Source organism: Vombatus ursinus, unplaced genomic scaffold, assembly GCF_900497805.2.
Source record: "Vombatus ursinus unplaced genomic scaffold, bare-nosed wombat genome assembly UNPS02005459.1, whole genome shotgun sequence".
In the NCBI taxonomy this organism is placed as follows: Eukaryota; Metazoa; Chordata; class Mammalia; order Diprotodontia; family Vombatidae; genus Vombatus; species Vombatus ursinus.
The window spans coordinates 5,795,887-5,808,339 of NW_020945237.1; the positions used below are offsets into that span (position 1 = coordinate 5,795,887).

General features: G+C 39.1%; 1 protein-coding gene across 7 annotated transcripts in view; it reads right to left on the reverse strand.

The window, feature by feature from the left end:
- ADAM22 (ADAM metallopeptidase domain 22) overlaps positions 1-12,453 on the reverse strand; it is a 259,774-nt gene that overhangs the window by 66,276 nt on the left and 181,045 nt on the right. For all 7 annotated transcript variants that reach the window (XM_027847939.1, XM_027847941.1, XM_027847938.1 and 4 more), the window contains exons 12-17: positions 11,371-11,455; positions 9,583-9,673; positions 8,087-8,138; positions 5,327-5,426; positions 1,431-1,502; positions 1,108-1,200 (exon numbers count right to left, since the gene is read on the reverse strand). In XM_027847939.1, the coding sequence (XP_027703740.1) occupies positions 1,108-1,200; positions 1,431-1,502; positions 5,327-5,426; positions 8,087-8,138; positions 9,583-9,673; positions 11,371-11,455 (493 nt within the window). The remainder of the gene's footprint in view (positions 1-1,107; positions 1,201-1,430; positions 1,503-5,326; positions 5,427-8,086; positions 8,139-9,582; positions 9,674-11,370; positions 11,456-12,453) is intronic.

Consider the following 12,453-nt stretch of genomic DNA (forward strand, 5'->3'; position numbering starts at 1 on the left):
AGAGAATCACAGGTTCATAGATGTAGAATTAGAGGAGCCCTTTGAAGCCATCCCAGCCAAGACCCTTACTTCTCTCCTCTAATACCAGCATCACACTGGTGCTGGCCCTCCTCTCCTCACGTCTGGACAATTGTAATAGTTACAAGTGACAGTGCCTGTCTCATCTCTTCCCTACTCCATTCCATCCCTACATCCATTCCCTACTCCATCCTTTATTCAGATGCCAAAGTGATTTCCCTAAAGTGCAGGTCCAACCGTGCCACTCCCCTATTCAATAAACATCATTGGCTCCCTGTTACCTCTAGGATCAAATAAAAAATCCTCTGGCATTCAAAGTCCTCCATAAAGTAGCCCTTTTCTACCTTTCCAGTCTCCTTACACCTTACTCTCCACCATGTTACTCTTCAATTCAGTGACACTAGCCTCTTTGCTGTTCCATAAAGAAGACACTCCATCTCTTAGCTCTAGGCATTTCATGGACTGTCCTCCATGCCAGGAATGTTCTCCCTCCTCATCTCTGCCGTCTGGCTTCTCTGCTTCCCTGGCTTTCTTTAAAAATCCCATCTTCTACAGGAAGCCTTTTCCAACCCCTTTTAATTCTAGTGCTTTCTCTCTGCTCATTATTTCCTGGTTTTCTTGTATACAGCTTGTTTGTACATAGCTGTTTCCATGTCATCTTCCCCATTAGATTATGAGTTCCTGAGAACAGTGACTGTCTTTGCTTCTTTTTGTATCCCCAGTGCTTTAACACAGAGCCTGGTACATAGTAGGTGCTTAATGAATATTTATTAATGGACAGACTATTTTACAAATGAGGAAACGGGAGTGATGAGAAGTTAAATAACTTGATACGTTCATAAAGAGAAGTTAGCAATAGAGCTGGGATCTGGAAACAGGTTTCAAAGGAAAGGAAAGGAGGAGATAAAGAGGGAAGGAAGAAGGGTTAAATGAATACTGGTTTCCATTTATTAACAACAGGGAGACAAATAAGACCTAATTTCAAACAATATGCCCATGTTCCCCATTGAAGACTATTCCTATCTTCTTCATGATCTGGAGTGAATTAGTTACCTCTTGTCAATTGGCTAAGAGCTAGTATTCTCATACCTTGCACTTTTTACAGCAGAGACCATCACTGCATTGGGAGTCTTCTGTCAAGGTACACTTCTTACAGCAATCTGCTCCTTCCCGAGCACACTCCTAAGAAACATAAACATTTGTAAAGCACAATGCACGGCGTCAGACAGGCATCTTATTCCTCAATTAAATTTACTCTATTCCTCCCTCTCAAATTATCATCTTTCCATGAGAAATCCAAATAGTTTCTCTGTGCATATCTATGCTAAGCATTTTCTATGCTTCTTTGGGCTTCCACTATCCTAGTGTGAAAGGCAGGGGATTTCAAGGATGTCTCACCACCAAGTACTTACTGCAAGTGTGCCACAGTCACACTCTTCTCCAGTCTCAATGAAGCCATTGCCACACTCGGGAGGATCTAATAACTGCAGGAGGGAAACCCAAATATTAACAATCTCTCGTAGGGATCCAGGGGGAAATGAGATTCAATAATCATAAAGGTGAGTCTGGCACAGATGGAATCTGTCAATGACACATACATACTGTGATTTTTTTTTTCAAGTGGGAGTGCAATGGGAAAAGCACTTGATACAGAGTACAATGCCCTGGATTTGAATCCTATTGTCACTCCTTATTTTCCACGGATCTTAGGCATGTCCCTTCAATTCTTTTTTGTTTTGTTTTGTTTTTTTAGTTTTTAGGCAACTGGGGTTAAGTGGCTTGCCCAGCGTCACACTACTAGTAAGTGGCAAGTGTTTGATCTGGGCCAGATTTGAACTCAGGTCCTCCTGACTTCAGGGCCGGTGCTCTATCCACTGCACCACCTTGCTGCCCCGAATTTTTTTAAATCTTTTAATTTTTTTTTTTTATTTTTAGACAATTTGGGTTAAGTGACTAGCCCAGGGTCACACAGCTAGTAAGTGTCAAGTGTTTGGTCTGAGGTCAGATTTGAACTCAGGTCCTCCTGACTTCAGGGCCAGTACTCTATCCACTGCACCACCTAGCTGCCCCTCTTCAATTCTTAACACCTTAATTTTGTCCCCTATAAAATGAGGGAGCTAGATAAAATGATCTCCCAGGTCCTATATATACATATATATGTATGTATGTATATATTTTTTTTTTCAGGGAGGGCATTAGCAACAATTCGGGAGGAAACTTCAAATGGCCAGTGGCATTTGAACAGAATTTTGAAAGAAACAAAGAATTCCATGAGGGAGTTTTGAGTTTGTCAAGTTGACCCACTTAGGAGATCCACCTTTGATCTGAAATGGTAAATAAGGACAGGTTGTTTAATTTGTGAAAGGAGGTCTTGGAAATCAGGTCTGGTCAATCAATGAACAAATGTCTATTAAATGCCAGCATGGTGTAGTACCTAGCAAGCCAGGCTCAGGTGCAAAGGAACACCTGGCTTCAAAGTCCTGCTTCTGACCCAAGATGGCAGCCTGACCCTGGGCAAGCTACTCCACCTCTCAGAGGCCCAGGCAGCTGAGATACCAACATGCCTTGGTAGAGGAATTTCCTCACCAGGAAATGACATGTCTGGTCAATCAATCATCATGTATTATGCATCAATTCTTTGCACCACAGATAGAAATACCAAGAATGAAAGAAATCTTGCTTACATTCCATCCAGTTCATCATACCATTCTGCCACACTATCTCTGCCATTATTACTTTGTTATTAAAAATACTGGCTTACTTTTACTCTGTTGACCCTATTTTATTTTATTTTCTTTGACATGGAGACAGGAAGAAAAGTTGGTGAATAATAAATTTTTATAATTGAAAATAGAGTCTTTTTTTTTTAATTAACCAGGAATACAACACACACTAAAGAGACGACAGGAATTCAGATGTACACATATGGCCTTTCATAACTACCCAGATCTAAAAATCTTGTACCCACAAAGACCCCATTCCCAGTGCTGCCTTCACAAATGAAGTAATTGTCCCTTACTTTCCACTCCAGGTTGAAAGTGACCCTCATAAGCGAGGCAGCTTTGAAAACCTGGAATGGCAAGCAATTCCGATGAAAGATACATTTGTTCACTTGTTTTGGACTCGGGACAAAAGCTGTTTCAATAAAAAGCCCTCGGCCTCTTTTCAGTGTTAAAAGCAGCAGTGGTTTCCTTTCATTATATCCCCTCACCTCCCTGAGGTTTTTGAAAGGGTTGGCTGTTCTGTACTCCAGTGCGATACAATTTCTAAACTCCCTAGCAAGGCATATGGAATGAAAGAGGAAACGATTACTAGGCAGTTCCACATACCGCTGTGAGCTACAGAGGCCGAAAATCTAATTCACACAATTAGCCCGGACAAAGCTTAACATATAAATGTATCCAAAATGCCTGATGAGAATAACTGGTACCACTTTTGCCTCTAATCAGAGACCACAGCATTCTCTATGAACTTAATAAGCTATAGCCAAGTACATGGTATGGAAAGTCCTTTACTCATTGCCTTCAAGAGATTTTGATTTCGTAATAAGAAGAATGGTTTTGATGATGTAAAGTACTTGTAAGGCAGAGCAAGGATAATAACAGAGCTTGGAGGATGCGTCAACACCCACCCTGTGAGGAGGTAAAGCCCAAATGTGTTTATTGGGCACCAGGAAAAACCTTGGCAGTAGAAGCAAATGAGAAAGGAAACGCGAGTGCGCGCACACACACACAGAGATGCACAGAGAGAGAGAAAAAGAAAGGGGGGGGAAGAGAAAGAGGGAAACAGAGAGAGAGAAGGAGGGAGAGAAAGACAAAAGAAGGAGGAGAGAGGAGAGAGAGAAGGAAAAGGAGAGGGGGAGAGAGAGACAGAAACAGAGAGAGTTGAAATGAAATGCTTGTTTTGGGGGGCCAGGAAGAAAACAAGGTCATCTGAATAAGGATGCACTCGACCTTTGATCTGAGAATCTACTTGGGCCCCTTTGCCTGAGTCTTGTGTTTGGTTCTCCTCACAGAGTTCATTTCATTTGTATTTTTTAATGAAAATATTAAAAACCACATGTTTTGAGAAAACACACACACATGCACACACAAAAGCATCTGAGAATGCAAACTGAGGTGAGGTTGTTTTCCCGATTTAAATCTGTGTCAACATTTGTCCATATAAAACCAAGATGGAAATTTTTCAGAAAGTGAGCCTTCTTGCCAGTCTCTAAGAGGAGATTCTCAGCTCTTGGTATAAAGTTCAGCTAGCTAATGCCCTTTGCATGGTATTTTCTTTGAATTCATTCCCATATCCGGTCCAGGGCTTTGGCCCCTCATTCAGAAACGTCCCCTTAGCTTATGCAGATGATTCCATACACTTCCCATTCTTAATATCCCAAGTTTAGGCTGTAAGCTAAGTCATGGTTATTTGCCCAATAATTGACAAAATTCTCTAAGGCCATTAAGTTTCCAAGAAGATACCAAGATAAATTGGCAGAAGGAATTTCCTTATTTAGAGTCCCTACAGCAGTAAAATCACAGGTCCAACTGAAACCACCACCACAACGAGAAGAATCCAACAGCTTCCACATTTTTTCAACCCTAGTCACTGCTGTCCTCTCCTGTCGATAGATGAGTAAATACAGTAAACAGACACAACACCAAGCTCCAAAGGCAAGGTCATCATTTCTACTACCTTCAGAGTCATATTCCTGGGCCTTGTACATGCAGTCACATCCAGTCAAATCCAAAGGGTCTTTGCCCTATCCCCTTACATTTGTGAATCTTTCCCAGGTTCTAATTCCCTCTTTCCATCCTTCTAGGTCCAGCTCATGGACAGGTCAAGAAAGGATGATACCGGTGTCTCGCCTTGTCTAGGCAATGAGGATCATTGACTCAACCAGAAATCCTTTATCTCTGTAGATAAAATGTCTTTGAATGTATGTTTCTGAAGCCAGAGAACAGGAGTGGGGAACCTGCAGCCTCAAGGGCCCTCTACGTCCTCAAGTGAGGTCCTTTGAATGAATCCAAACTTCACAGAACAAATCTCCTTAATAAAAAGATTTGTTGGGGCAGCTAGTTGGCACAGTGGATAGAGTACCGGCCCTGAAGTCAAATCAAACTAAACACTTGACACTTACTAGCTGTGTGGCCCTAGGCAAGTCACTTAACCCCAACTGCCTAAAAAAAAAAATTGTTCTGTAAAACTTGGACTCCGTCAAAAGGCCGCACCCCAGGACCTAGAAGGCAACATGTGACCTTGAGGCTGCAGGCTCCCCACCCCAGCAGAAGAATGGAAAATAAATGGGAACTCGTTTTACTACCTTGGATGGTTTATTGAAGAGGCAGGCACCACCTCCATTATTTAAGAAGTCGTGATACTCATCGACATTGCACTGAGAGAACTTTTTCGGGAGGTAATAGCTGGAAAGAAACAAAAAAATCAGTAGTTGGGTACTTTTGTTCTCCCTTGCTGGTACTTATAATTATATTGTACATTCCTCTTAAAAGTGAAAGAAAAGGACAACTTCCACTCATCCACAATGCATTTATTCAAGCCATATGGGTTATTTTTGCATGAAAGATGTAGCTTAAGGTTTCTTAATGGTTTAAATGAAAACCGAATGTGTTTCACCTCACATGCACCCCTACCGGGAGGAGAAGGAAGCTCATTTACGGCAGAGTAATCTCTCCTGAAAACTTTAATGTTACCTCCATGTCATTTGATAGATACTTGCAATCAAAACACTAGGACTGATTCTCATCCCTCTACATTGCTTTATTTCTAGATTCTCTTATATTCTTACAGTGTGGGTGCACCACGTTTACCTTTTAAAAACCAAGGCATTCCATCTTTCATCTCCATCCCTTTGCAGGGAAGGTGTCCTCATATCCGAAATGCGCTCCTCCCTTATGTATCTCTCTAATCTATCTATCTACCTATCTATGTGGTGTATCCTTTTCAGCCCTGCTCCTTCCCACCCTCCCATCCCTACCCCCAGGAGAAAGCAAACTCCTTGAGATCAGGAAGTATTATTTGTTTAGTCTTTGTAACCTCTGCCAGTGCCTAGGACAGTGCTGTGCTCAGGGTAGGCATTTAATACAGACTTCTGAGATTGAATTAGAAGATTAGAAGTCTCTCAAATCCCTACACACTTTATTGATCTTTCTGTGTCTATTAATCATTTGTCAATCGACCGTAAACTAACCTGTGGCCACTAATTGTTATCTTTGACATCGCTTTTTTTGCCTTTTCTTCTATCCTTGGCAATGGTGGATAGAAAGCTGGGCCTGGAGTTAGGAAATTGTTGTTATTTAGTTAATTAGTTAGTTATGCTGAAGAGCATAAATTTTGTCCGACTCTTCAAAACCCCGTTTGGGGTTTTCTTGGCAGAGATACTGGAAGGGTTTGCCATTTCCTTCTCCAGCTCATTTTACAAATGAGGAAACTGAGGCAAACAGGATCACACAGCTAGTAAGTGTCTGGGTGAGTGATTCCAGGGCTTGCACTCTCTCCATTGCACCACCTACCTGCCCAAGGAGTTAGGAAGACTTGAGTTCAAATTCAGTCTCAGGCACTTACTAGCTGTGTGACTTTGGACAAGTCACTTAACTTCTGCCTGCCTCAACTTCCTTTTCTATAAAACATGAATAATAACAGCACCTATCTCCTAGGATTGTTGTAAGGACAAAATGAGATAATACTGTATTTGTACAGTGCTTAGGTAGCACTGTGCTTGGTACAGAGTTTGACAAATGCTCGTTTCCTTCTCTCCTTTTTTTCTTTGCTTCCTTCCTTCCTTCATTCTTTCCTTTCTTTCTTCTTTCCTTTCTTCCTTCTCTGTTTCTCTAAATAGGCTGTAAGAGGCATAAGAGCAGAGACTAAGTACTCTACTTATTTCTACCCCCTAGAATTCCTAGTACAGTGTTCCCACACATGGCGGGTTATCATTAAACTTTTCTGGATTCGAATTAAATTTTGTGTTAGTTATCCTAGTAGGAGGATAACATGTCCATATAGAAATATATATAAAAAATCAATATATGCAGGATAAATGCAAAAGAAATAAAAAGAAATTAAAAATAAAGTTATTGGGGAAAGGTCTAGAAGCTGGGAGCATTAGGAAAGGCTTCATATAGAAGGTGTTTTGAAGAGCATCTTGAAGGAAGGGAGGGAATCCTTGAGGCAGAGATAAGAAAGGACGGCATCCTAGGCATGAAGAACAGTCAGTGCAAAGGTACTGAGATGGGAGATAGAGGACCTTTTGTGAGGAGCAGAAAGAAGGCCAGGATGAAGGGACTGCTGAGTGTAGGAAGGAGAATGATGTATAATGAGGCTGGAAAAATAGCCTGGAGTCAGGCTGCAAAGGGTTTTAAAAAAAAAATTTACATTTTATACTGGAGAAAAGGGATAGATACCAGAGTTGCTTGAAGAAATAAGTGATATGGTTAGATGTGGATTTAAAGAAAATAACATTGTGGGGGACGTGGATTGGAGTAGGGAGCAGCATGAGTCAGGGAAACAAAGTGGGAGGCAATTGCTCTAGCCAAGGCAAGAGGTGATGAGAGCCTTCACTATTGATGGCAGAGTGAGTAAAGGGGAGATGGATCATTAGAAGAACGTCACAGAGGTAGAAATGGCAACATTAGGTAATTGACTAGATATGATGGAGGAATGAAAGGGAGAGCCAAGGAGGAGTCAGAGGTTACAAATCTGGGTGACAGGAAGCACAGTGATGCCCTCAGCAGAAATAGAGGAGTTTGATAGAGGGGTAGGTTTGGAAGAAAAGATGTGTTGAGTTGGAGATGTCTCTGGGATATTTGGTTTAAAATAAAAATTTTGGTCATATGGCACCTAAGCTCAGAAAAGCGCCTAGAGTTGGAATTCAGATCTCTGAGTCATCTTCATAGAGATGATACTCCAATTTCCCATAAATACCTATGGTAAGGCTTCCTGTCTGGAGTTATCCTAATTCTGGTTATCAAGTATCACAATTCTGAGTAGTAAAGCACACCTATGCAAGTAATATTGCATTGTTTTCTTATCACTTATATGTGAAAGTACAAAAAATGAAATCACTTACCCCGTGTCTCCCATTATGCATCCAGACCATGTGTCCTCACACTTACACTCACCTAAGAAAAACATAAAAATATATCTCAAGCAGATACATTATAGGACTTTCTATTTTAAAAACAGATCTCTGGCTTATTCTCATTCCTCAAAGTATCTTTTCAAAAGTACTGTCTGTTATTATTTTTTTCTGACATTTCTAACTTGTAAACAACATATAGTGATTCCCTCTTCTCAAACATGCTCCCCCATTTCCAACACCCTACACATCGGTTAACTAAAATACTGTGCTCTGGAATTTTTTATGATTCCATCTTTTTCTCAGTATTCACTTTACCCTGACCAAAGCAAATATTCATTCAAAATGTTCTACTGAAACTTTTTTTTTCTTCTAGAGATTTTAAATTCCCAACAAAATGTTAAATAAAATCAAAATACTTCTAGAGGGACCAGTTTCACAACAATGTGATGCTATTAGAATTATGCATGGGAGTGGGGAGTGGGGATGAGGGAGAGCATCCTTTGGGCCAAGGCAGAAAAGACACCTCCTAAATATTGATGTAGGTAAATTGTGCTATGGCTACCTGTAAAACTGACTATTCATGGACAAAATTCAATTACAAGTGAATAGATAGATCTGACTTCCTGGCAGCTATTGATTAAGCAAATTTTACTGGGCCCATGAACAATAATAATTTATTTTAAAATAAGCAAGGAATGCATTAAGTTTTGAATCAAGTACCTAATGATTCCTAGTCTGCAGATAGTTTCATGTTAAATAGCTTTACAAATATAAACTCATTATAAAAAAAAGTATTATATATACCCCATTCCTTGGCACCTCATAGCTAGGACTGTCCATTCAGTTTTTGGAAAAATGAGCAGCCTGATCTTAGTTTACCTTTAAAGTTACCCCCATTCACCTCTACTATGAATTTTCGGTAGCAATTAAGAATAGGGACTAGATGTATGATTTCATTAGTTAAAGAGACCTCCCAGATGAGAAAACTCCCTTTACCAATGCAAGTTGGCACCTTCCCTGAAACTTATAGTCAGAGAGAGTTGCCTAGTCACTTAGAGGTTAAGTGATTTGCCCAAGGTCACAGTCAATATGTATCAAAGACAGAATTTAAATTCAGTTCTTTTTGACTTCAAGGCTAGCTCTCTATCTACAATTTCACATTGCTTCTGTGAACTTATCAGTATAGCAGATATGTATTTTTATTTTACAAAATTCTATTTTATTTTAAACTTTATTTTATTTTACTTTTCATTTTATTTCACCATCATCAATATTAATTACTCCTATTTACCAAAGACCATGACCTCCCCTGGCTACTTACTTTGCAAAGTCTAATGCTTTCAGGTGGGCATCTGAATTCCAGTATCCATTCTCAAATTACAACTTACAAAACTTTCTTCCAAACAAAGTTATGTGTAAAGTGTTACTGATATATGCTTTACTGATACTAATATATACTGATAGATAAAATTTCTAAAACTTACCGCTTACTAATTTTCTTTTGTCTGAGAAAATACCAAGATTATGTGCTAATGATTGCGCAAGAGTGACTGCCATTAAATCCGTTTTCCCAAACTAGAAAAAAAGCAAACAAATAACAAAATGTGGGAAAACATCATTCTTATCAAACAAGACCAGAAAAAAGTTCTCAGAACATGATCAAGCTTGAGCAAATTTCAGAAATTTACTTCAGCATAGGCTCAACACATTCAGTTGGCCTAAAATATTGGGCATTCAGAGAGAATTCAATTTAATGAGCATTTATTATGCACCAACTATGTGCCAGGCACTGTGCTGAAGGAAGCAGTAAGAAGTTACTTGTTTGATCTTGCTTTGATCTATTGGGGTTGGTACCTTAATTTAAAACTGAAGTCAAATGACACCTGTCTGTAGCTAAAAATTGTGACTTTTCTATAAAAACACAGTGGGCTGCTATCAGGTAGAAGTAAGTAGAGAAAATCTTCCTTGAGTCCTTTGTTAATCTGTTCTCACTTGGGAAACTTTCAGATTCAAAATATTTCCTCCTTCTCCCCCCAAAAAAACCAATTGCCTCTAGATGCAAATGCAACATAAAGAAGCCTGAAATTGAAAGGAACACTAGAATTCGTTCTTGGTCAATAGAAAAAACATTCTTCAAATTTGGGGAGTATCATGAATATATAATTTATACTTGACCTCCCAATGGTTCTAGAAGTTCTAGAAGATATTCTCTTAGCCCACCTATTTCAGTCTTATGGTACCCAGAGAAATTGCCTTTGGAGAATACTGATGAAAAGTCAGTGGTCAAGCTTTCCTTCAGAACTGTCCAAATTCTCTGGGGGTCAATGAATTCCAAATCTGGTAGTTAGTAATGACAACCAGAGAATGATTCAATTTTCTGAAGAATTTCTGAGGAATAAACAAGGCTTTATTGAATGCAGGTAGAGCTTAAGTTTCATGTCCTTTTTTTCTCCTACTCACTTCTTACATAATTTATAAAAGTAGGCATCTGAGTGACTCAATGGATAGAGCATTGGACTTGGAATCAAGAATACTTCAGTTCAAATTTTTTCACAGACATTTGTTAACTGTGGGACCCAAGTCATCCAACCTTTGTCTGTATCAGTTTCCTCATCTGTAAAATGGGCATAATAATAGCATTTTATTATTATTATGCTATTATATGATATGATAATAGAAGGTTAATATTACCATATTAGTATTACATTATAACATAATGTAACATATTATATTATATTACTATATGCCAGAGTCGTGAGGATCAAAGAAAATTTTATTTATAAAGCATTTAAAGTACTATATAAATGTTGGTTATTATTAAGTAGAATATATTTTTCGTAGTAACTATTGTCACATAGAGTTAGGACAATGCAAACAGAAATTGTTTTCCATAATGTTTCTCCATTCTGTCTTCCAGTCCTTGAAGTGATGATGTGCTCTATACATCAAAGTTCTATGATTTCCACAGTGGAGTGCCAGGACAAATGGCATCTGTAACTTTATGAATCAGTCTTAGAGAGTTGTTTGAAGTTTCAGAGAAGTTAAGTCACTTACCCAGGGTCAAACAGCATATAACTGTCAGGGGTAGAATTTGAACCAGCTTTCTATCCACTACGTTCTCCCCCTTTACATGTTCTATACTAATAAACAATGAACACAAGTAACTCAATTATCTGAAAGTTATGGACGAATTATTCGGTAATTGTGTTGTAAATGGTGGGAAGCTTTTTGGCCTCGGTACCACCTTCTATTACCCAGATGTGCACACCTACTTCATTCACTCCTCCTCCTTTCAGCAACGAGCAAATCCCACCAATATAAGCTGCCCCACTCCGGCTACTCTCAAATCGACTTCCCCTTTTAGAAAAGGAAACAAACAAACAAAAAATTGCTTACTGTCCACAGTTTCACAGCACCTCAAAGTGTTAATTTACTACATTTATTCACTCATGGCAAGTCACCATTTCTACGCTGCATCAGCCTGTGAGAGATAAGGATCTTTATGCATGCAGACATAAAATAACAAATCATTCACTAGTGGGCCCAGTAAGACGAACATCTTCAATAGAAGAACACTTTCTAGAATTCTCTCCCCCACTTCCCCCACGGAATTCCTTTTGGGTGATTTTAGAAAAAATTCTACAATGCCAGGCATAGTGATGCACACTGATAATCCTAGGCAGAGACTAGCGGATGGCTCGAGTTTAGGAGTTCTGAGCTGCAGCAGGGCTAAAGCTGATCGTGTATTCTCAGAAAGTTTGGCACCAATATGGTGCCCCTGGGAGCATGGCAGGCAGCCCAAGTCTGAAACAAAATAAGTCAAAGCTTCTATCACAATCAGTAGTGGGGTCTGTCCATGACAGATGATTGCACTTCCGATTTGGGTGAAATAGTGAGACCCAGTCTCAAAAAAATGAATAAATAAACAAACTAATTAATTAATAGACAGATGGATGAATAAATACATAAACAAATGAATAATTAAGAGAATAAATTCTATGGCAACTCCTAATTATCATAGATCTGAAAAAAGTTGATGTTTCACTATCGAAAAAAAATAGTTTCAGAAAATTAATAAAAATACAAAATGGACCTGCCAATGCTGTATTATTAGGTAGGAAGTTTCAGAAGAAGTACCAGAAGGTAGGCATGCTTAGGAAAAACACTAGCCTGTGTTGCCTAAAAGATTCATGGGAGGTACTCTAGGCCATACTTTTTTTAGTGAGAGAAGATGTTTGGTAGAAGTGTGATGTTATATCACAGAGAACCCACTCTCATGAAATCCTAGCTATGTGGACACTGGAAAAATGAAAGTAAGTAGATGTTAATGGATCATTCAACAAACATTTATTAAC